Raw genomic sequence first — 25,797 nt, 5'->3', positions numbered from 1 at the left:
GGTATGGCAGAAGTAACTGTGTGGCCACCCCCTGTGACTAAACTCTAAAGGACCCTGTGTGCCCACAGTAAACATGGCGCCTGCTTCCGGTGAGCGCCCCCTTCCCATTGTAAACAAGCCCCCTGCCGCCCCCTAGCAGTCATGGCGCAGCTGTGGATGATGGCGGCGGCGCTCCTCTGTCTGGCTGCGGTCGCACAGGCGAGCACATTGCTGGGTGGTCGCGAGAAGGCCAGGGCGGACTCTGCAGGGGTGAAGCAGGCTCTGGCGTTCGCCTTATACCAGTACAACAAGGGCAGCAATGACGAGTTCGAGGCCCGGGTGGTGAAGGTGCACAATGTGGAGACGCAGGTGAGCGAGGGATGTAGCAGAGCTGAAGCGGTGGGTGTGCTGCCATCTAGTCCCTGCATAGGTCACCATTGTGGGCTTTTTTTTCTTCTTTCTGTTGCTTACATAGCGCTGCCATCTTCCATAGTGCTGTACAAGGATGATCATTCACAGCATCCCATGTCGGCAATGCTGCTTACAATCTGGTAGCCCCCCTATATAATCTAAATGGGGGGCGGACATGGCGCGCCACTTGGTGACGATGGTTCATCATGGCGTCCGTTAGGCTATGCTCACATCACTGCTCCATAACCGCAAGAGAAATGGAAGTGCCATTGCCATCAAATAATGGGAATGAACGGCGCTCAGCAGACCGCGTTTACTACAGTGGGGCAGCCGTACGTACGGCCTCTGTCAGCGGATTTGTACCTATGACACTGATTGACCTGTAGTGTGTTGGTCCCATGGCCGTGTTTGTCTGCATTGCTGAGAAAAATGAGGTTTTAATATATGCAAATGAGCCTGTAGGAGCAACGGGGGCGTTACTGTTACACCTAGAGGCTCTGCTCTCTCTGCAACTGCCGCGTCCTCTGCACTTTGACAGGGCCAGGCAGTGTAGAAGTGATGATGTTTACACTGTCTGGTTCTGTCAAAGTGGATTATTTTTTTCTTTTGCACAATAAGGCTAGTTTCACACTAGCGTTCGGCTGTCCGCTCGTGAGCTCCGTTTGAAGGAGCTCACGAGCGGACCCGAACGCTTCCGTCCAGCCCTGATGCAGTCTGAATGGATGCGGATCCGCTCAGACTGCATCAGTCTGGCGGCGTTCAGCCTCCGCTCCGCTCAGCAGGCGGACACCTGAACGCTGCTTGCAACGTTCGGGTGTCCGCCTGGCCGTGCGGAGGCGAGCGGATCCGTCCAGACTTACAATGTAAGGCTAGTTTCACACTAGCGTTCGTCGGTCCGCTCGTGAGCTCCGTTTGAAGGAGCTCACGAGCGGACCCGAACGCCTCTGTCCAGCCCTGATGCAGTCTGAATGGAGCGGATCCGCTCAGACTGCATCAGTCTGGCGGCGTTCAGCCTCCGCTCCGCTCGCCTCCGCACGTCCAGGCGGACAGCTGAACGCTGCTTGCAGCGTTCAGCTGTCCGCCTGGCAGTGCGGAGGCGAGCGGATCCGTTCAGACTTACAATGTAAGTCAATGGGAACGGATCCGCTTGAAGATGACACCATATGGCTCAATCTTCAAGTGGATCCGTCCCCCATTGACTTTACATTGAAAGTCTGAACGGATCCGCTCAGGCTACTTGCGAACTTAGAAATTTTTCTAAGTTATTAATGCAGACGGATCCGTACTGAACGGAGCCTCCGTCTGCATTAATATGATCGGATCCGTTCAGAACAGATCCGATCAAGCGCTAGTGTGAAAGTAGCCTAAGTCAATGGGGACGGATCCGTTTGAAGATGACACACTGTGGCTCAATCTTCAAACGGATCCGTCCCCCATTGACTTTCAATGTAAAAGTCTGGACGGATCCGCTCAGGCTACTTTCACACTTAGCTTTTTTTTGCCAATATAAGGCCCCATGCACACGGCCGTTGTTCACAGCCGTGTGCGGGCCGTGGAACCGCGGCCTGGATCCCTCCTGAGAGCAGGAGCGCACGGCGTCACTGGTTGCTATGACGCCGTGCGCTCCCTGCTGCCGGCACAATACAGTAATACACTGGTATGATCTATACCAGTGTATTACTGTACTGTGCCGGCAGCAGGGGGCGCACGGCGTCATAGCAACCAGTGACGCCGTGCGCTCCTGCTCTCAGGAGGGATCCAGGCCGCGGTTCCACGGCCCGCACACGGCTGTGAACAACGGCCGTGTGCATGGGGCCTAATGCAGACGGATCCGTTCAGAACGGATCCGATCGAATGCTAGTGTGAAAGTAGCCTAAGAGCATTTTAAGAAAAAAAGTATTTTTTTTTTTGTTAATTTTAATTTGGCTATGGTCTTGTGTGAGGGCTTGTTTTTTGCAGGATGAGGTGTGTTTTTTTTTTTTTTTTTATAGGTACCATTTTGGGGTACATATTTGATCAACTGATATTATGTTTTTTTTCTGGGTTGAGGTGACAAAAATAAAAATTACGCCAAAACACTTTACTTTTTTTTTTATTTTAATTTTTTTAATTTTTTTAACTGTTCATCTGATGGGGTAGATCATGTGATAATTTTATAGCGGCGGTTGTTACGGACGTGGCGATATCGCCAAATATGTTTTTTCTATTTTTTTCATAATTTTTCAATTACTTAACAAGAAAAAAAAAAAAGGGAAAACTGGTCTGATCCTCTAGGCCAAAATTAGCCTGGTTCTCATGGGGTTAAAGGAGTGGTCAGCATCTACTGTATGTCTTTTACTATAATGCACACTTCATCTCTTTAATTTTTTTTTCGTTTCTCTTTAAAAGCTTGTGTCTGGGGTACTGTACTTTATGGATGTCGATATTGGGCGAACACAGTGTAAGAAGCCAACCGCAGATGTAAAGAGCTGTAAACTCCACACAGATCCGGCCTTCGTTAAGGTACTGTCAGTCTCCAGCTTAAAAGTACCGTATTTTTCGCCCTATAAGACGCACCTAGGTTTTAGAGACGGACTATAAGAAAAATATATTTTTCATTAGACCTCAGGTCAGACCACCCCCCAATGTTAATCATACCTTAGCTCTGACCTAGGGTTGGACGATATAAAAAATATTCCCACAATATTAAGAAATATATCGCGATAAATGCCCATTTAAAAGAAAAAAACCACTTGGGGCCACAAGGAGACGTTATACTGTATGGGGGGCGGCCACAGGGAGGCGTTACACTGTATATGGGGGGCGGCCACAGGGAGGCGTTACACTGTATATGGGGGGCGGCCACAGGGAGGCGTTATTTGTTATACTTTTATATTTCATTTTTCACCATTTCAGGTATCTGTAACTAGTCAATTGACTTCTAGTCAACAACAAAAACATTACAGGGTTAATTCTGTACCAGAACGAGTGGTTTATAGTAGGGATGTCCCAATACCGATACTCTTATTTAAGTACTCACCGATACCAATTATAACAAATGAATAACACATTTATTTTGTGACCACTGACCAACCAAAAGTCCAAAAAACAGCACCCAGCCTCTGATCAGCCCCCCCAGCCTCTCCCTCTTAAGCCCCCTCTGGTAACTCAACCCCCCCCCCCCATCATTGGTGGCAGTGCGCCCCCGCCATCATTGGTGGCAGTGGGCAGTGCGCCCCCTCCCTCCCCAGTATTAATCATTGGAGGCCACAGGGTCGTCCGTCCCCCCCATCATTGGTGGCAGTGGCCAGTTCCGATCGGAGTCCCAGCAGTGTAATGCTAGGGCTCCGATCGGTTACCATGGTAGCCAGGACGCTACTGAAGCCCTGGCTGCCATGGTATGTTAGTGAGCAGCATTATACTCGCGTGCGCCGTGGCCGCCGGGCGCTCCTTCTTCTGTCTGTGCGGCGCATTGCTAATGCTTATAGCATTAGCAATGTGCCGCACAGACTTATGAGAAGGAGCGGCCACGGCGCACGTGAGTATAATGCTGATCACTAACATACCATGGCAGCCAGGGCTTCAGTAGCGTCCTGGCTACCATGGTAACCGATCGGAGCCCCAGCATTGCACTGCTGGGACTACGATCGGAACTGCCACCAATGATGGGGGGACGACCCTGTGGCCTCCAATGATTAATACTAGGGAGGGAGGGGGGGCGCACTGCCCACTGCCACCAATGCAGAGACTGAAGAACATTCCTGGCACCCGACCTCTGAGAGGAAGCTGTGATCCGCCCAATTAACCCCTCAGGTGCCACACCTGAGGGGTTAATTACACGGATCACAGTGTCCTCTCAGACGTCGGGTGCCGGGAATGCGAGTCACATAATTCCTTCCCCCACGCCGGACAAACTGCTAAGAGCGCCGCCGCAAGCGACCAGCAGGTATCGGGGACATTTGCAGGAGTACAAGTACTCTGCAAATGTCCCGTATCGGTTCATGCTGGGGCGGGCGGACGCAGATTTAGAAGCGGTCAGCGCACATGACCGCTTCTATGACGTCACGAAATACAGCGGTATTTAGGAAACGGCGATATCGCCATATCGCATTTTTTTTAATACCGCGGTATATCGTGATACCGGTATATCGCCAACCCTACTCTGACCTCAGATAAGAGCCCTATATGCCTTTGTCAGCCCCCATGCCACGAAACACATAAAATAAAAAACACTTACCTCTTCTTCTCCAGACGCCACCAATTCTAACCTCCAGCGATCCACCTGCTCTTTCTGCCGTCGGCTGTACTTTGACCTGACGTGCACAGCGTGAGGACACAGAGCGCCCTCATGCTGTGCACAGCCGACAGCCGAGGACCACTTCCCGGTTGTCCGTAACTAATGAGTGCTTCCATAATGGAAGTGCTCATTAATATTCACCCAATAAGGCCCCTTTCAGACAAGCTAGTGTCTCGCTGTGGATGTGCAGCAAGGCACTTGGCCTGAACTCCCAGTGCTGCCGGGGTCACATAGCATTATATTGATTTATGATGCTATATAACCCTTACAGTTCTGGAATGTATTAGATAGGGGTGCACCGAAATGAAAATTCTGGTCCGAAACCGAAAATTCAGGATGCCCTTGACCGAAAACCGAAACCGAAACTGCCTTTTTGCCCAAATACTTTTAAAATACTTTTTTTAAGTAAAAAAAAAAAGGAAAGTGATTTAAGATATAAAGTTAAACAGATACATAGATATTATACACACAATGCCACCCAAAGTGGTTATTTAAAAAAAAAGTCACCACCCCCCTCCCTTGTCACTATCACTCTCCCCCCCCCCCCTCCCTCCCTTGTCACTCTCATTCTACCCCCCCTCCCTTGTCACTCTCATTCGACCCCCCCTCCCTTTCACTCTCATTCTACCCCCCCTCCCTTGTCACTCTCATTCTACCCCCCCCTCCCTTGTCACTCTCATTCTACCCCCCCTCCTTGTCACTCTCATTCTACCCCCCCCCTCCCTGTCACTCTCATTCTACCCCCCCCCCCTCCCTTGTCACTCTCATTCTATTCTACTACCCCCCCCCTCCTTGTCACTCTCATTCTAACCCCCCCCCCCTCCTCTTGTCACTCTCATTCTACCACTACCCCCTCCTTGTCACTCTCATCTACCACTACCCCCCCCCCTCCCCTGGTCACGCTCATTCTACATCAACCACACCCCCCCCTCCCTTGTCACTCTCTTCTATCTACCCACCCCCACTTGTCACATCTCATTCTACACCCCCCGCCTCTTGTCACGCTCATTCTACTACGCAACCCCCCCCATCCCTGACAATCTCATTCTACATTCTACCCCCCTCCCTTGTCACTGCTCATTCTAACCCCCCCCCCCCTCCCTTGTCACTTCTCAGTCTACCACCCCCCCCCCTCCTTGTCATTCTCATTCTAAACCGCCCCCCTCCCTTGTCATTCTCATTCTACCCACCCCCCACCCTCCCTTGTCATTCTCATTCTACCACCCCCCCCTCCCCTTGTCATTCTCATTCTAACAAACCCCCCCCCTCCCTTGGTCATTCTCATATCTAAACCCCCCCCCCTCCCTTGTCCGATTCTCATTCCCCCCCTTAATTCTATCTACCCCCCCCCCCTCCCTTGTCATTCTCATTCTAACCCCCCCCCCTCCCTTGTCATTCTCAATCTATACCAATTCTAACCCCCCCCCCTCCCTTGTCATTCTCATTCTACCAACCCCCCCCCCCCCCTCCTTGGCAATTCGCATTCTACACCCCCCCTCCCTTGTCATTCGCATTCTACTACCCCCCCTCCCGTGGCATTCTCATTCTACTACCCCCCCTCCCTTGATCATTCTCATTCTACTACCCCCCCTCCCTTGTCATTCTCATTCTACTACCCCCCCTCCCTTGTCATTCTCATTCTACCCCCCCCCCTCCCTTGTCATTCTCATTCTACCCCCCCCCCTCCCTTGTCATTCTCATTCTACCCCCCCCCCCTCCCTTGTCACTCTCATTCTACCCCTCCCTTGTCACCTCTAGTGTAGCCTGTGTAGCGTGGCCGAGCTCTGTTCGGTCCGCGGTACATGAGCATTTGTTTCTTGTACCCGGCCGAACTGAAAGGAAGTGCACACTAAGTGAGCACTTCCTGTCAGTCCGGCCGGGTACAGGAAACAAAAGCTCCTGTACCGCGGAACGAACAGAGCTCGGCCACGCTACACTAACAGCAGTAGCACAAAGCAGACACAGCAGGCTGCGCAGCACTGAGCCGGAGATTCTTTAGAGCGGCAAGCGTTTAGGAGGCACAGCATGAGGGGCGCCGCCGGCCGGCCGCCCGAACGTATATAACCAACCATATTTTCTGCCGATATGTACCAATATCGGCCGAAATGGATTAGGCTCATTTTTGGCCGCCGGAATTTCGGTGCACCCCTAGTATTAGATGACACTGACCTAATTCTCGTCTGCAAGGGGCCTAAGACTCTTTTGGGGGGGGGGGGGGGGAATGCATCTTATGGGGCAAAAACGGTATGCTTAAACACTATGTACACCTTTGGGGGATACAATTATTATTATTTTTATTTTTGCATTGTACTAGTTTTAAGTTAAAAATTACTTTTTCAATCGGTCTTTATTTAAAATGTTGAGCCCTTTTCTCTGTATAGCCTTGAGATTCTCTAATAGCAGGCTGATTATCTGATCTCTGACCTCCTAAACACTCATTATAGCTCAATTCTTATCTTACTGATAAGAATGTGGCCTAAATAAGTGTTTATGACCTTTTTAATAATTTAGTAGTAGATTGGAAGAAAAACAGGACCTTTTCCCGGCGCTGATGTAGAAGACGTGGGACCAGATTAGTATCGGCAAAACAGTAACAATTCTTTATTACAGGTCTACTCGTTTCGGGGGCGAACAGCCCCCTTCATCAGGTAAATGTTTTATTGTCCTGATGAAGGGGGCTGTTCGCCCCGAGACGCGTAGACCTGTAATAAAGAATTGTTACTGTTTTGCCGATACTAATCTGATCCCACGTCTTCTGCATCAGCGCCGGGAAAAGGTCCTGTTTTTCTTCCTTTCTACTACTGTTTCTCATCCCTGAAACCGCTGCAGCGATAAGGGTAAAGACCTTGGCAGCAGAACAGGTGCCCCGCAAGCAGGACGGGAAAATACCAGCAAGGCAGAATAAAGTTGTGACTCATCACAACATCATATGGTAAGCGCAACTTAGTCATGGCCGTAAATGTTGGCATCCCTGAAATTTTTCAAGAAAATAAAGTATTTCTCACAGAAAAGTATTGCAGTAACACATGTTTTGCTATATTTATACTTATTCCCTTTGTGTGTATTGGAACAAAACCAAAAAAGTAAGGAAAAAAAGCAAATTGGACATAATGTCCCACCAAACTCCAAAAATGGGCTGGACAAAATTATTGGCACCCTTTCAAGATTGTGGATAAATAAGATTGTTTCAAGCATGTGATGCTCCTTTTAAACTTACCTGGGGCAAGTAGCAGGTGTGGGCAATATAAAAATCACACATGAAAGGAGAGAAGTTCACTAAGTCTTTGCATTTTGTGTCTGTGTACGCCACACTAAGCATGGACAACAGAAAGAGGAGAGAACTGTCTGAGGACTTGAGAACCAAAATTGTGGAAAAAATCAACAATCTCAAGGTTACAATTCCATCTCCAGAGATCTAGATTTGCCTTTGTCCACAGTGCGCAACATTATCAAGAAGTTTGCAACCCATGGCACTGTAGCTAATCTCCCTGGGTGTGGACGGAAGAGAAAAATTTATGAAAGGTGTCAACGCAGGATAGTCCAAATGGTGGATAAGCAGCCCCAAACAAGTTCCAAAGATATTCTAGCTGTCCTGCAGGCTAAGGGAGCATCAGTGTCAGCGCGAACTATCCGTCGACATTTAAATGAAATTAACCGCTATGGCAGGAGACCCAGCTGGACCCCACTGCTGACACAGAGACATAAAAAGACTACATTTTGCAAAAATGAACTTGAGTAAGCCAAAATCCTTCTGGGAAAACAACTTGTGGACAAATGAGACCAAGATAGAGCTTTTTGGTAAAGCACATCATTCTACTGTTCACCGGAAATGGAATGAGGCCTACAAAGAAAAGAACACAGTACCTTCAGTGAAATATGGTGGAGGTTCATTTATGTTTTGGGGTTGTTTTGCTACCTCTGGCACTGGGTGCCTTAAATGTGTGTAAGTCATCATGAAATCTGAGGATTACCAACGGATTTTGGGTCGCACTGTAGAGCCCAGTGTCAGAAAGCTGGGTTTGCGTCCGAGATCTTGGGTCTTCCAGCAGGACAATGACCCCAAACATACGTCAAAAAGCACCCAGAAATTGATGGCAACAATGCGCTGGAGAGTTCTGAAGTGGCCAGCAATGAGTCCAGATCTAAATCCCATTGAACACCTGTGGAGAGATCTTAAAATTGCTGTTGGGAAAAGGCGCCCTTCCAATAAGAGAAACCTGGAGCAGTTTGCTAAGGAAGAGTGGTCCAAAATTACGAGTGAGAAGTGTCAGAAGCTTATTGACGGTTGTATAAAGCGTCTGATTTAAATTTTTTTTTTTTTTTTTTTTTTTTTTTTTTTTCCTATCCAAAGGGTGTGCAACCAAATATTAAGTTAAGGGTGCCAATAATTTTGGAGTTTGGTGTGACATTTTGTCCAATTAGCTTTATTTCCTCCCTTTTTTTTGTTTTGTTCCAATACACACAAAGGGAATAAACATGTGTATAGCAAAACATGTGTTACTGCAATAGTTTTCTATGAGAAATACTTAATTTTCTTTAAAAAAAAAATTCAGGGGTTCCAACATTTACAGCCATGACTGTATTATCTGTTGCAACTTTGTGGCAAACAGTAACACACACGAGGCGCTGCCTCCGGTCTCTCTATCCTATATCTTTTTAATAATTTAGAGATGAGGTTTATTAGATGATGACGGCACAAAGTGAAAGTAGGAATCGCACAGCTAGACAAACTGTTAACCATTTATGACTAAGCTGCTGAGTATTCTTAATAAAGGCCAATTGAAAAATATTTAATTTTTTGGCCCAAATTGAGTAAAATGCAATCATAAAAAAAAATAATTAAGGTTGACCACTTTCTTATAATTATATTGTGTTAGACATACTGGCCCCAGAATCTAAACAATCAGATTTCCTTTGGACAAGCACCGCACAGTATCCAAGTGACGTTGGGACCTGAGTGTCACCTGACCAACCTAGCCATGGCTGTGGGCATGCTCTGGTCCCTCGTTTTCTCTTGCTATTGTATACATAGTTTACGGTCTTTTCATGGGACAACACTGAAGATATGACACTTTGATGCAATGTAGAGTAGTCGGTGCACAGCTTCTATAACAGTGTAAATTTGGTGTGCCCTCAAAATAACTCAACACACAGTCTTTAATGTCTAAACCGCTGGCAACAAAACTGAGTACACCCCTAAGTGAATATGGCCAAATTGTTAATATTTTGTGTGGCCACCATTATTTTCCAGCACTGCCTTAACTCTTTTGGGCATGGAGTTCACTAGAGCTTCACAGGTTGCCCTAGAATCCTCTTCCACTCCTCCATGATGACATTACGGAAATGGTGGATGTGAGCGACCTTGCGCTCCTCCACCTTCCGTTTAAGGATGACCCACAGATACTCAATAGGGTTTAGGTCTGGAGACATGCTTGGCCAGTCCAGCACCTTTACCCACAGTTTCTTTTGCAAGGCAGTGGTCATCTTGGAGGTGTTTTCGGGGTCGTTATGTTGGAATACTGCCTATGGCCCAGTTTCCGAAGAGAGGGGATCATGCTCTGCTTCAGTATGTCACAGTACACGTTGGCATTCCCTCAATTAACTTTGGCTCCCCACAGCCAGCAGCACTCATGTAGCCCCAAACCATGACACTCCCACGACCATGCTTGACCGTAGGCAAGACACTCTTGTCTTTGTACTCCTCACTTAGTTGCCGCCACACATGCTTGACACCATCTGAACCAAATAAGTTTAACTTGGTCTCCATCAGACCACAGGACAGTAATATCAATGTCATTGGTCTGCTTGTCTTCAGCAAACTGTTTGCGGGCTTTCTTGTGCATCATCTTTAAAAGAGGCCTCCTTCTGGGATGACAGCCATGCAGATCAATGTGATACAGTGTATGGCTTATAGTCTGAGGACTGACAGGCTGCCCCCCACCTCTTTAACCTCTGCAGCAATGCTGGCAGCACTCGTAAGTCTATTTGAAAAGACAACCTCTGGATATGACACTGAGCACATGCACTTAACTTCTTTGGTCGACCATGGCTAGGCCTGTTCTGAGTGGAACCTGAAATAAATTTCAGGATGTTCTCTCATTTCTGGTAATAAATGTATAATCTCTGCAGTTCTAACAGGGACCCTTAGGCTCCATTCACACGTCCGCAGAATGTGTCTGGTGCGGACCCATTCATTCTCTATGGGGACGGAATGGATGCGGACAGCACACAGTGTGCTGTCTGCATCCGCAATTGCGGAGCGCGTCCCCGATCTTCGGGTCCGCAGCTCCGCAAAAGATAGAACATGTACTATTCTTGTCCGCAGCTTGCGGACAAGAATAGGCATTTCTATGGGGGTGCCGGGCTGGTGTGTTGCGGACCCGCAATTTGCGGGTCCGCAACACATCACAGACGTGTGAATGGAGCCTTAGAAAACACAAGAATGGAGTATCTCTGTGGATAAAGCGTATGCATGGATGAGCTCCATTCCCTTCTGAGAAAATTAAGCACTGGACTCGCCAGTTCCATAATCGGTGAATGGAGTGGCAATCACATAGGAGAACTAGTGCCTCACACATGAGGTTCAGAGACCCCCTTTCTTGTAATCAGTGGGGGCCTCAAAGTGTCCCAGTAGTTGGACCTGCGAGTGATCAAAAAATTCTCATCTATCTTGTGGACAAGTGAAAAACGTTTATGGGAAATGAAAAGTGCTTGTTCTTACCAGTTCTGTTTTTTTCTTGTAGGTTTCTACTTGCCACCTTGAAGTATTAAAGGTTCCTTGGAAATCCATCACTGAGGTGAAGAAATTTGACTGCCATTAGTTTTTTCGGTTTCGGCATATTCAAGCTTTTAGCAACCATTTTAGCTTGCTTGTTACAGCATAGAGTGTGATAAGAATTGAATGCCTGTAGTTTGTAACATTAGTATTATACACAATGGATAACAGCCGCAAATAAAATGTATTCTTTTTAAGAGTAATAAAGTACATTGTGCAGGTCTCATTTTTTGATTGATTCCAGCCTGACCAAAGCTAGACTTGCACAGCAGTAATTATACAGAACAGTGTAAACTCCCCAGTGCCCCCACAATGTCACTAACTGGAGAGGACTTCCCACTGTTTCTTGTCTCACGTACCCTGTTCTCACACAGCCTTGGCCTACAATCACCCAGGGATAGGAGGGCTGTTCACGGGGACGTGTCTGCCTCCCTTTTAAGCCCTTCATCTTAAGGCAGCCCCGAACTTCTCCATGTGGGTCTGGGATGACTGCGCGGAATGGTGAGACTTCAGACGGGATTCTCCTTCGTACTTTGTTTTGTCACGTACGGAGCATGAGTTATAAGGAGATTGGCTGTTCACTTGTAATGCTGGCATTACACCGATAGTGCTGTGACTAACCATGTCTTCACCTGGTGATGCCGCTGACCTTTTCCACAACTCTGGGGATTCCTGTCTAGCCCTCAGCCCGGTAAGGCTAGTTTCACACACTAGCTTGCAGATGCTCTTAGTCCCTGGCAGTGCCGGACGCTACCAGAATGCCATCCAGCCCCTTTAACTATAATGGGGATCGGTGGAGATCCAGCAGCCTGGCAAATATGACAAGAATAAGCTGTATTTGGCTGATTCTCTGCATATTTGCCAGATTGTGGCTGGATCTCCACCAGTATTGATTAAAGTGAACGCTGCCAGATGACATCCCTATTGCTTCTGGCAGCACTGGATACATAGAGATCTAGCAGGCAGTTCCCTGTAGGAACCTCTGATAATCACTTTGCACAAAGTGAAGTCCTTAAAGAAATTGTTTAATTTGGAGGAACCTGAGTAGCCCTAACAGAGCCATGACTTTAATCCCATTGAACACCTTTGAGATTAACTGAAACACTGAGTGTGAATGCTACCTTTTGTCAAATATATTCAGTGCACTCGCATTCTTACAGGCATAGAGTACGCCAGAGTCTCGTGGAAAGCCTTCTCAGAAGAGTGGAAGCCACAAAAGTCTATAGTAAAACCCAAGGTTTTAGAATAGGATGTCCAACAAGGTGTAATGGTTAAGTGCCAGCATACTTTTCACCATGCTATATGCCTGTGATGGCTAACCCCTGGCACTCCAGCTGTGGTAAAACTACGACTCCCAAGATGTACACTTGCTTGGCTCTTCTCAGAACTCAATAGAAATGAATGGAGCATGCTGGGAGTCGTAGTTTCACCACAGCTGGAGTTCTGGAGGTTAGCCATCACTGATATGCTATGGTCACAAACATTAAACACTCTATATTGAATGGCATGTGGCTCCCTAGCTGTTGGCAGATCCAGATACTATTGTTTTCTAGTGTTACTGGGGCGGTGACAGCACTACTAGAAGTACAGTGTCATTTGCACTTAACCCAAGGGTCAGAGCTATATTATCTGTTACCAGCCAATTTTGAAAATTGTCTTGCTGCCTACAAAAAGGACATCTGCTTGAGAATCTACTGCCACCATTAGACCATAAGAAATAAAACAATATATTGCAGACCTTTTAACTAAACAATGAAATGGCCGTGTTTGGTTAGCAAAAGAAATGGTTGTGTACTGATTCTTATTGGCTGGTGTGCAAGAGAATGGTAGGGCTGAGCTACTAAGCATTCGTGATAACAAAGGGTTATTCCCATCACGCTGTTTCATACTTACCTGCTCCTGGCGCGCTGTCCACTTCCTGGTTTCGGCAGGGGGTGGGCTCCATCTTGATTGAGGGCTTCTCCCGGGCAGGCCGTGTGCTGGACTAAGGCAAGTATACTATACTGGCAAGGAAGAAATCACCATAGCGCATGAGCGGCGTCGGCGTGCACTTTCGGGACTGCGCACGGCCGGCAGGGAGAGAAGAAGTCGTCTGCGCAAGCGCGGCCACCGCGATTCCGGAGAAGAGCGGTGGCCGTAACCAGGGGAGATTGAAGACAACAGTCAGATAAGTATATGTTCATTTTCTTCTAAGGGGTGGAAATTAGTTAAATATATTTAGAAAAATGATCACTGTTAAATCTTTAACAGTGATCATTAAGATGGGGAATACCCCTTTAAGTGATGGTTATGAGACAAAATTAAAAGAACAGCAGTGTGAACAACTACTGTAACACAATTAACGATATCTGCACATGTATCCGAATATGTACGGGGAAAGAAAGCATGTTACAGTCCCAGCAAAGTGTATGAGTTTACAAATGAATTACTACCAGGTTGATATTAAGGTCCAGATTAGTGTTACCAGTATAGAGTGTGTTTCTGCATAGTCTGGCACTATCCAATAAGTGTCACACTGTGCAGGGATCCCCCAACTGGTCACAGTCATAACTTCTAGCAGTAATAAAGTATGGCACCACAAAGAGTCATAAAAATAGAAGCTCCAGAATTATTAAATGGGAATTACAAGTAGTTAATAAAACAGATACATCAAGAGGTGTGTGTATGTGAAAAAAAAAAAAAAATATATATATATATATATATATATATACACATACATATACACACACACGCGCGCACACACACTGGTGAAAATAAGTATTTGATACACAAGCAATTTTTCACGTTTTCCCACCTACAATGAATGGAGAGGTCTGTAATTTTTATCGTAGGTAGACTTCAACGGTGAGAGACAAAATTAAAAAAAAATCCCGAAAATTACATTGTATGATTTTAAAATAATTTTCATCTTATTGCATGAAGTAAGTATTTAATCACCCACCAACCAGCAACAATTCTGTCTCTCACAGACCTGTTAGTTTTTCTTTAAGAAGTTCTCCTACCCTGCACTCCTTACCTGTATTAGATGCACCAGTTTGAGGTCGTTACCTGTATAAAAGACACTTGTCCACACATTCAATTACATTCCAGTCTCTCTACCATGTCCAAGACCAAAGAGCCTGTCTAAGGACACGAGGGACGAAATTGTAGACTTGCACAAGACTGGGATGGGCTACAGGACAATAGGCAAGCAGCTTGGTTAGAAGGCAACTGTTATAAGAAAATGGAAGAAACACAATAGGACTGTCAATCTTCCTTGGTCTGGGGCTCCATTTTAAATCTCGCCTCGTGGGGTAAGGATGATTCTGAAAAAGGTCAGGAATCAGCCCAGAAATCACTACACGGGAGGACCTGTCAGTGACCTGAAGAGAGCGGGACCATTCAAGGTCACCCAGCACATGTGCAGGCCTGTTTGAAGTCCACCAATGACCATCTGGATGATCCAGGGGAGGCATGGGAGCAGGTCATGTGGTCAGATGAGAACAAAATAGAACTTTTTGGTATTAAATCCACTCGCCAAGTTTGTAGTAAGAAGGAGTACAACCCCAAGAACACCATCCCAACCATGAAGCATGGGGGTGGAAACATCATACCTTGGGGGTGCTTTTCTGCAAAGGCAACAGTACGACTGGAGCATATGGAAGGGCGAATGGATGGAGCCATGTATCATGAGATTTTGTCCAACAACCTCCTTCCCTCAGTTTTTCTGTCTCTCACAGTTGAAGTGTACCTACGATAAAAATTACAGACCTTCCATTCTTTGTAGGTGGGAAAACTTGCAAAATCACCAGTTTTTCAAATACTTATTTTGAGATTATTCTAAGATTATTTTCTGGTGACATATTGTAATTTATGTTAGTGGTAAATATGAGTAGATATGTTTCACCTTTATATATAAAAACAAAATCCCAGATTTACAGAAAATTAGGAAAAATTCTCAATTTTTGAAATTTGAATTTCTCTAGTTCTAAAGCAGATAGTGATATCTCATAAAATAGTTGTTAAATTACATTTCCCATATGTCTACTTTATGTTGGCATCATTTTGAAAGTGTCATTTTATTTTTTAGGATGTTAGAAGGCTTAGAATTTTAGAAGCAATTTTTTAAACAAAAATTTGAAACTTTCCAAAACCCATTCAGTTATGAAGTCACTTTGTTGGGCTTACATAGTAGAAACCATATATGACCCTATTTTAGAAACTGCACCCTTCAAGTTCAAAACCAATTTTACAAACTTTGTGTTTAGGTGTTCACCAAGAATGAAAGGAAAATAGAGGTGACATTTCAAAATTTCACATTTTTTTTGTACATTTTCCATTTTAATCTATTTTTTCCTATAAGACAGCAAGGGTTAACAGCCAAACAAAACTCTGTTTATTACCCTGATTCTGTTGTTTACATAAACACCACATGTGTGGTCGTAAACTGCTGTATGGGCACACGGCAGGGCGCAGAAGGAAAATGGAAGCTATAGTAGCCACATTTCTAACTGTAATTAGTGCAGTTCTCTCCTAGACAGTGATGCATGGATTTAGGCAAGGATGGGAGTTATAGTTCTCTTTGTACACTATCTTGGTAAAGTCTCTCTCAGTAGAATACATGGCAGACAATAGTACTCGTTCAATGATTGCTGCAGTGCCCACTGTGGGATACAAGGTTTGAAGTTACAGTGTTATGCAAGTGGGTGGGGAACCAATGCGCCACTGACCGGCTATACCCTCGAGGGGCATGGCTAAGTAACTACCTGGTCTTCACTAGAGCCTCTCATGGTGAGGATAGGCTTAGGCTATTAGGGTAGTTACCAGGTACCACTCCAGAGCAGTCCCCAGGTAAGTGACAGATGACCAGGGGGTCAGAGATACCAGTGAAGCATCGGGGGGAAAGATGTAGTCAGGAAGTCCAGAGTCAGGGCAGGCAGAGATCAAGCAAAGTCTAAGGTCAGAGGCAGGCGGCAAACAAGCAAAATCCGTTAAATCAAGAAGCAGGGTCCTGTACATAGAAAAGCAGAAGCTTCCAAAACACCTTCACGAAAGGAACTAGACTAGCTAGTGACCAAGATTGCTCACACATCTTCCTGCAACCCAGCTATAGGCTGGGGAGGTAGAGGGTGTGTACATGCTGCCTCACAAGGGAGGAGAGACACGCCTGTGCACGCGCTAACAACAGTGCAGCACTGAAGCAGGAAGTAAACTCTGGCACGAAGCACAGATACAAAAGTTAAGCTACCTGCTGCCCGTACTTGTCAGAACGGCAGCAGGGGGGAATGAGTGAGCCTGGGCCGAGTAGGACCAGCAGCGCAGGTACGGAGCACTGGGCTAACAGCCAGGACAAGTCCAAGTGTGAAGAGTATCTTAATGATGTTCTTCACAGCAGCAAAGTCTGAATCTCTGTAGTAGCAGGTTACCTTGCTGACTCCTATGCTTGGCCATCTAGATTCATTTATCCTCTTTCTCTTCTCTTTCTCTCTTTCTGTAGATCAAGCAGAGATCTGTTAGTCTGAAGCTTTCTGGGCCAAAGGGAGCATGAGGCAACAGCTTCCTCTCCCTAGAACAACCTCAAGCAAGGGCTGAGCCAGGATTGTTAACCCTGGCTGTGTCATCCATACATAGCTATGCTAGTTTCAATACATAACATAACATTACATAACTATATACGTAACAATATAATACATTAAATAAGAAATCATTTGCAGATACCCCCTGTTCTGGGGCACTGCACATCCGCCAGTTCAACCACCAAACCTTTCCATTCCCTAATAATTCCCTAATATCACGTCACACCCTCAGCCTCAGCCAGCATAGATGGAGCAGACAGTCATTCATTGTGTGAGCGACTGTTAATGTTTTCATACACTGTTTGGCCCCCTCCCCTACACATTGCAGCACATTAACAGTAACTCCTACAATGAATGACTGTGCCGGCTGAGGCTGGGATTCGGGAATGGGACCTTTACTTTTGCATACTCTCTTTCTGTGCTGTCTCCAGAGTCCAGTTTCCAGGCCAGTGGCTCTCCAGGTCAAAGTGGTCAGAAAGTCAGGAGAAGTGATCAGACCACGTAAGTGCTGCCGATTGCCGAACTCTCTCCCACAGTGCTCCCCTGCTTGTCTTACTCACTGTAATGGCACCTCTATGGGCGGTATGCCAGTAGTAGCAGTGACACCTTCATTCCCACAGTGGATGGCATTCAACAATATTTGATTTCTGTTTGTAAGAAATAGCAGAAGTGTCATCACTATGACAAATAACCTCATCTAATTACCAGATTGCTGTTGTTCAAACCCCTTTCCTTAAATTCATCTATTTATCTCAACAAAGATATGTCTGTAGTCTCCATAGAAAGGGGTATAATAAAGGTCATACAGTATGTCCCTTCTGTAAATGAAAACGTTTGCTGAGAGATCATGAATAGGTTGGGAGAGAAGACTTCACCTGATGCAGTCTCTCTGCATAAAGATCACAGATTGCAGCTTTAATGAATTTAGGAAAAAAAGACTGTGAGAAGAGCGCGAATCTAGGCTTCCAAACTCAGGGACAGCATATAGGAAAAAGGCTGGAAACATGCAGTGACAAATCAGAAGCACCCCATTAAAAATGTTCTTCTTTGACCTGACACATTATTACTTAAAGGGGTTGCCCAAGGTACGTAAATTTAAAAATCCCCACGGCAACAGTAAATTTGCTAAATCAACAGCAGTGATACTTAGCATTTTCCACTCCTGCCACTTTTAGCATCTCACTCCAGTCCTTCAGCGCTGACGTCATGTTCCTGGCTGCAGTGGTGACATCATGTATACACCAGGTCAGCGTGTAGCCAGTCACCGTCCTCAGCCGTATACTGCTAAAGCAAGTGTTTGGTGGCATGGTGTGTATGGGACGATACTATTGCACCAAGGGAAACATCGGCAGGGAAGACCAGAGCATGGCACGGGGGAGAAAAGGAGTAAGTATGACTTCTTTTGTTATTTTTTCACATTTACTGTTGCTATGGGGGTTTAATTTCACTTAGATAACATCTTTAAAGATTACTGTTATGTCTGTTATATGACACTACTAATGTTTTGGTACTGCACAAAAAAGGAGTTCTGCTGCAGTTTGCATTATACTGTACAGTCTGGTATACACCCATGTTGGATGGAGGAAGGGCACATCTGACTATTCTATAGGGCTCCATTGACTCTAGACCTCAAAACGCAAAGCCGGGAATTAGCTGAACGTTAGCCAGTCTAGCACAAATTTCTGTAAGTGAACATCCGACTTGATGTTTTAGGCCTCCTTCCCATGACATCTGTGACAGGATGGTCAGTGGGTCATCCATAAACATGTACGTGAAGGATCTATGTTTCGTCCATGTGTCCGTTCTTTTTTGCCCCCCTGTGTATTATGTGTATTCCATGTGCGCTGAAATTTAGTTTCCAAAATGGACAGAGAAGATCTCTGACAGGACCTGGCTGCCATCCGATTTGTGTCAGTGATTTTCTCTGACCCATAGACTTTATTGGGCGTGCTTGGTCTGCATCACAGACCACAGTACTGCATGTCTCAGTAGTTTTTCCACTGGTGCTCAGTGGAAAATCACTGATGTGTAAATAAACACATCCAAATCAATGGGCATGCGTGTTATCCGAGGAGAACACATCCTTGATTCACTGACGTGTGAAGGAGACCTGGCAAAGGGTTGCCTAAATTGGATGAATTTGTGGCAAATTGTTGCTTTTGATAAGCGTTAGGTCTGTAGTATGTTTGGCCTGAATTGTCCTGATAATCGGTGTTGGACTGGGTTCCCTAGGGTCCATTAGTAAAATTCATTTTGGGGGCCCAATGCACAACTAACTTGCCACACAATGGCAGCAGCATCAAGATGCTCAAGATGACTGATTAAGGGGTCCCTGCAGCAATTTCAAAATAGCAGGGCAAATGGGTCCCTGGAGAAAGAGTATACTGACTGCCATGCGTCTGTGCCTAGAAGTCTTCTCTGCTACCCAATACATCTATAATAATACCATGGGAAGTCTCCACAAGTCTTCACACTAGTGTTTTTCTTTTCAGGTATTGAGTTCCGTCCTAGGGGCTCAATACTGGAAAAGAACTGATCAGTTTTATCCTAATGCATTCTGAATGGAGAGCATTCTGTTCAGGAAGCATCAGGATGCATCAGTTCAGTCCCTCTTATGTTTTTTGGACAGAGAAAGTACCGCAGCATGCTGCATTTTTCTCTCCGGCCCAAAATCCCGAACACTTAATTTCCATTGAAATGTATTAGTATTAGCAATAAAATTGCCGCATTGACGTATCCGCTTTAAAAATGAAAAAATAAATAAAAAATACCAGATCCGTTTTTCCGGATGACACCAGAGAGACGGATCCGGTATTTCAATGCATTTGTCAGACGGATCCGGATCTGTCTGACAAATGCCATCCTTTTGAGTCCGGATTGCCGGATCCAGCAGGCAGTTCCAGCGACGGAACTGCCTGCCGGAATCGTCTGCCGCAGGTGTGAAAGTACTGTTATTTATGAGTAACTGTCTCTTCCTGTGCCTGTGTCTACATATCAAAAAATAAAACTGATAACAGATGCAGTACTCTTATTAAAAAAAAAAGAAAAATGAAATATTTCTAACTTCTAGCTAGATGCACCTAATCTGTCACACTGTGTGCACCCCTGTGATAAATCTGGCAGATCTTGCGACTATGAGGTCTCATTTTTAATAGCACTAGACAAAAAGTGAAAGGTCCTTATACAATAACATTTCCTTGAGTGAACTATGCACTACTGGACTGTGAATCTTGCAAAAGAAGAAAAACCGTTTTGAAGGTATGACACCAATGGTTTGTCACCTCATCATCTGAAATACTAATGCACAAATACCGCGTGTTGCTGATGAAAATTATAGTGGCGGTGACACTTTCATTCCCACAGTGGACGACATTCAACTAAATTTGATTCCTGCCTGTAAGAAGAAGCAGAAGTGTCATCACTGTGACAGATGACCTCATCTGATTACCAGATTGCTGCTGTTCAAATCGCTTTTTCCTAAATTCATCTATTTATCTTAACAAAGATGTCTGTAGTCTCCATGGAAGGAAGTTGTAACTTATGAGTAACTGTCTCTTCCTGTGCCTGTGTCTACATATCAAAAAATAAAACTGATAATAGATGCAGTACTCTTATAAAAAAAACACATATGCACATTACCACAGGACCGGAGCACGCCCTTGTAAACCATCCAAGAAATACCAAAAGACTTCAACGAGTATTGACTGAGTGTTCATGCACCATTTTGGGTCTGTCTGACTAAACAGGTACCGTGTTTCTCCGAAAATAAGACAGGGTCTTATATTATTTTTTTTCTCCGAAAAAAGGGTTAGGGCATATTTTTCCATTTTGGTACCGTATATTGCCCCTGAGCTGTCCTTGCCCAAGGGACCTAGACAGCAATGTACGGTACCAAGGAGAGCAGATACGGCCCGAGAGAGATGTAGGGAGCAGGACACGCTCACCACCAATCAGCACCTCCAGGCAGCAGAGAGGAGATCCTCCTGCTGCCTCCTTCATGTAAGTGAGAACATGCGGGCTGGCGGCAGTACAGGGCATACAGAGAAGCCGCCAGCCCGCCCAACTTTATAGTGAAGGGAAACGCGGCTGCTGGCATCATTTAGCATTTAGTGAAGCCGCCAGGTGCTGCTTAGTGCCGCGATGTATGCGCGGGCTGGCAGCTTCACTGAAGGCTAGTTCACTGAAGCCTGCTCACAGTTTCATGGCAGCTCAGGGGCCATTAGTAAGTGCTCCTGAGCTGCCGCATCCCTCATATTTCCCCCACCTTCCCTTTATATAAAATAAAACATAGCTGTATCTAGGGCTTATTTTTGTAGTAGGGCTTATATTTTAAGCCTACTCCAAAAACCCTGCAAAATAGCACTAGGGCTTATTATCGGGGTAGGGCTCTGCACACATTTCACCCACCATCATCAGGACGCCTTCTGACAATTAGCTTTTTTTTCCTCTTAGTTATAACACCTTTTTATAAATCACAATTAAAAGGGTTATCTAAGACTAATAAAGACCTCCCAGAGTTGTGATCACAATTACCTGGTCTCTGCTGCTGGGTCTGGGCTCTGTCGCTCCTGGGTCAACTCTTCCTTTTCCAGCAGTGCTTAAATCAACATCTGTCGATTGGTGGACATGTGAATGCTGCAGCCAATCACAAGCAGCAACGGCGACCTGCTCCCCTTGCAACACAAGGCAACTGGTCACATGACACAAGAGATTGGGATTGACTGCAGCAGTCACTTGTGACATCGACGGATGTTGATTTCAGTGCTGCAGGGCGAGGAAGAGCCGGACAGGGGAGGACAGAGACCAAAGCCAGGGGTGGGGCGGCCACTCTGAGAGGTCTTTATTATTAGTCTTGGATAACCCCTTTAAAGACTGATATGTCTATATAAGTTAACAATGAAAAACTTGACATGGGGTGTTATTTGGGTAGAGTGGCTCTTTTTTCTTTGCTTGATAAAAGGCTGGATTTACACATCGAGTATTTGTGGCAGAATTTAGGTTGAGGAATTGGCAGTGAAATTCAGCAATGAAGTGCAACACAGTGGCTAACAAAATAAAGCGAATACTGATGAATTGAAAATGTCCCTACTGTACCTCTTGCGGAAATACTGCTGATAGTTGAAGCGGATTTCATTTATTTCTATGCAAAGACTAAAATTCATGGCTATTTCCGCACCAATATCCACATGTAACATTGTGCATTTTGTTGTGGATTTTTAGCTTGGTGCCACGGTGTTATTTTTCCGCCTAATCCTAATAAACTATTGGGAACAGAGGGATGTGAATCTAGTCCACTTGCCGGCCCTGTGTATACACAGCGTCGTGTTTTATGCATTATGCTTATGATTTTTGTTTACTGAACTAAATTGTTTTCTCTGGAATGGAATAAAATCTGAGCAACAAAGCATCACAAGTGCCATAAAATTAATGTACCTGTTGGAAATTGTTTATATAGGCTAATTATAATCAGTTATTGCATGTTTTATGTAAACTAGAACTACAGATGTAAATAGTATCTTGCGTGCTCAGTGAGAATGTAATTGCTCATTTCTATTCACAGGTGTCATTGTAAACCAGCCATGAATAATAACATACTAGTAAAAGAGCACCTCAGACAAATGTCTAAAACAGCTATAATAATATTAGTTTTTTAATATTATTATTGTTATGACAGTAATTATCACAATTGAGTGTAAATAAACTGGTGCAAATCTGCAAAAAAATAAACTTATTTATGTACCCTTTTGTGACGACCGCCGTATACTGTAGCAGACCTGCGCCTGCAGTGTCTGTGATCAGAGACAACTCTGATCACAGACATTTAACCTCTAAGACGGGGATCAGCAACCTTCGGCACTCCAGCTGCTTAGGAAACTACAACTCCCAGCATGCAAACTTACTCAGCTGCTCTTGTAAGATCCACAGAAGTGGAAGGAGGATTCTGGGAGTTGTAGTTTCAGAACAGCTGGAGTGCCGGAGGTTGCTAATCCCTGCTCTAAGATCTCATTCAGAGAACCTATGTATGCCCATAACAATTGGGCAGGAAGATAGTGGGAACGACATGTTATATGAAGTGGAACCATATGTCCACACTGTGTAGTAGCGTTGTATGTTCATTGGCGTTATTTTCAGATTTGACTCTTTCACTTTTACATCTGAAAAGTTTTGAATTCGTAAGAAATCAAATTGATAGAATAAAGAGGTCATGTGACTTTCAAGGGACCGTCACATAAGTGGCAATTACTGGTAACTACCTGGCACCTGTACACTCTTGGCATTTTATGATTTGAATTTAAAGCTCAAACGACTGATCTTTTGAGAGAGAGAGAGACGACTGCAGCAACCGGACGTATTGATAGTTGTAAGAGCTAAATGAAAAGCACATGGCTACGGTACCCTCTCCACAAAATAAATACTGAACGCTGTGCTCTACTACATATATGTGATTACACAAAAACTGTGCGCAGTAGACTCTTTTAGAAGATGTCGCAGGACTTATATGAGAATAGCCCGTATACTATATACTATGTTATACATTAAACTGGTTATTTTCTGGACTCTGTAGAGGTGCTAGCTTATATGAAAATGCCCTGTATATTGCAGAGGGCAGAACTTTTCATGTAACAGTGGATTATGCCGTTTCTGTTCAGTTATGGTCTCCCTTTATAATATCTAATATGTAAAGCTGTGTGTATGTATGTCCGCTAATGGAATCCGCACCGTCGCATTTACAATCACGAAATTTGGCACACAGGTACATCAGGTGTCCGGTAAGGTTTTAGACCAGGTCTCAGCTCTCTAGAACGTACCGTTCCTGAGATATTCCCTAAAAATAAAATGCAAATATGGCACATCACATGACCCACATTAGCCAATGGAAGCCTGCAGGTCTTTCTCTTCATATCCCAACTGCCATACACACAGTCACATGACCCTTATAAGCCAATAAAAGCTTGCACTCCACAGCTGACGGGGATTGAAAAAATGAAGGTACAAATCAACTTCTGTCAGCTGCAGGGGTGGGACGGAGGGTGACTTTCTCCCTGCAGCTCACGTTCACTGCTGTCTGAAAGTGAGCTGTTTAAAAAGGACATCCATGTGCCCATCCAGGCCCTGTTCCGGACGGAGGAGAGGGAGTCTGAAAGTTGGATTTTCTGGCCTAAAACCAGACCTCTGGCCACCCTAGGGGCATGCTGCTGTGGAGGTCACAGTTAAGGGGACGGTCCGCTATGTAGGTCAGTGTTAAGGGGCAGATTTCTGTAGAGGCCACTGTTAAGGGGCGGGGTGTTGTGGAAATCACTTTTAAGGAGATGGGGTACTGTTGAGTTCACTAATAAAGGGGCAGCCGCTGTGGAGGTCACTGTTAAAGGGGTGGGCCGCTGTGGAGGTCACTGTTAAGAGGGTGGGATGCTGTGGAGGTCTCTGTTAAGGGGGCAGGGAGCAGTGGAGGTCACAGTTAAGGGGACAGTCCACTATGGAGGTCAGTGTTAAGGGGTGGGGTGCTGTGGAAATCACTGTTAATGAGAAAGAGTACTGTGGAGGTCACTAATAAAGGAATGGCTTCTGTGGAGGTCACAGTTGAAGGGGAGGGCGCTGTGAATGTTGCTGTTAAGGGAGGAGGGGACTGTGGAGGCCACTATTAAAGGGGCAGCGGGGTACTGTGAGGCCACTGTTAAAGGGTCAGTCGCTGTAGAGGTCTCTGTTAAGCGGGCTGGGAATAGTGGAGGTCAGTTAAGGGGACTGTTACCTATGGTCATTGTTAAGGGGCGGGTTCTGTAGAGGTCACTGTTAAGGGGGCAGGCCCCTGTGGAGGTCACTGTCAAGGGGGTGGGGTGCTGTGGAACTTACTGTTAAAGGGGCAGGCTGCTATGAAGGTCAAAGTTAAGGGGGTGGGCTGCTGTGGAGGTTCCATTTTAAGGAGACAGGGCACTGTCGGGGGTCAGTGTTAAGGGGTGGGGGCTGTGGAGGTCACTATTAAGGGGGAGGGGTACTGTAGAGGTCACTATTATAGTTGATACTGTTGATATCTTTTAACAACACACACAAACATGAAATAAAATAGATGAAATATACCCATGCAAAGCTGGGTCCTTCTGCTAGTAATATTATAAAATTAGAGTAGAGTTATTGGAAATTGAGAAGTGACTACATTGGCATGCATTGGTATATGAACCTTTGTTTCTCATATTGTTTCAAATTTTAATAGTTTATCCCTTGCTTTACTATATAGATCCATATGACTTATAGACATTTCTAGAAGCATCTATATAGCTTTTTAACTCTTTAATTGTCATCGGCTCTCTCTTTTCTGGCATCTTCCCCACCTTTTTCAAACATTCTGTCATAGACCAATTACTGAAAAAGCATCTCTTGACCTATCTTGCACAACTAACTACAGACCTATCTCTAATCTCCCCTTCAATCTCTAAATTTCTGAAATCCTTAGTTTAATCTCACCTCATTTGCCATCTCTTTGTAACTCACTCTTTGACCCCTTACAATCTGGTTCTCGCACTGTACACCCTACAGAAACTGCCAAAAGTGACAAATGACCTCTTGACAGCTAAATGCAATGGTGACTACTCTCTACTCATTCTTCTGGATCTCTCTGCAGCATTTGACACTGTAGACCACCTTCTCCTACTCGGCATGCTCTGTCTATTGGCCTTAAAGTGGTGTTCTGAGATGTTTATACTGATGACCTATTCTTTGAATTTGATACCTGGGATCCACGCGATCAGCTTTTTGAGAACGCAATGGTGCTCACAGTAGCGCCACGGCCATCTCGCTGCTTTCCCTAG

At 45.3% G+C, this 25,797-nt stretch overlaps 1 protein-coding gene across 1 annotated transcript; it reads left to right on the top strand.

The window, feature by feature from the left end:
* Positions 1-89: 89 nt before the first annotated feature.
* On the top strand, positions 90-11,664 carry LOC122933811 (cystatin-like). The gene is made up of 3 exons (XM_044288848.1): positions 90-348; positions 2,779-2,892; positions 11,410-11,664. The coding sequence occupies exons 1-3, from the start codon at positions 142-144 to the stop codon at positions 11,485-11,487; spliced, it is 399 nt and encodes a 132-aa protein (XP_044144783.1). The 5' UTR covers positions 90-141; the 3' UTR covers positions 11,488-11,664.
* The last annotated feature ends 14,133 nt before the right edge of the window (positions 11,665-25,797 follow it).

Source organism: Bufo gargarizans, chromosome 4, assembly GCF_014858855.1.
Source record: "Bufo gargarizans isolate SCDJY-AF-19 chromosome 4, ASM1485885v1, whole genome shotgun sequence".
Taxonomy (NCBI): Eukaryota; Metazoa; Chordata; class Amphibia; order Anura; family Bufonidae; genus Bufo; species Bufo gargarizans.
Note: the sequence above shows the minus strand (reverse complement) of the source record. Positions and strands in the feature narration are given on the sequence as shown.

Excerpts from the sequence above, each read along its gene's own strand:
- LOC122933811 (XM_044288848.1), top strand. The coding sequence starts at position 142 with ATGGCGCAGCTGTGGATGATGGCGGCGGCGCTCCTCTGTCTGGCTGCG. Across the intron at positions 349-2,778 it reads TGCACAATGTGGAGACGCAG|CTTGTGTCTGGGGTACTGTA; the intron begins GTGAGCGAGGGA and ends TCTCTTTAAAAG. Across the intron at positions 2,893-11,409 it reads CAGATCCGGCCTTCGTTAAG|GTTTCTACTTGCCACCTTGA; the intron begins GTACTGTCAGTC and ends TTTTTCTTGTAG.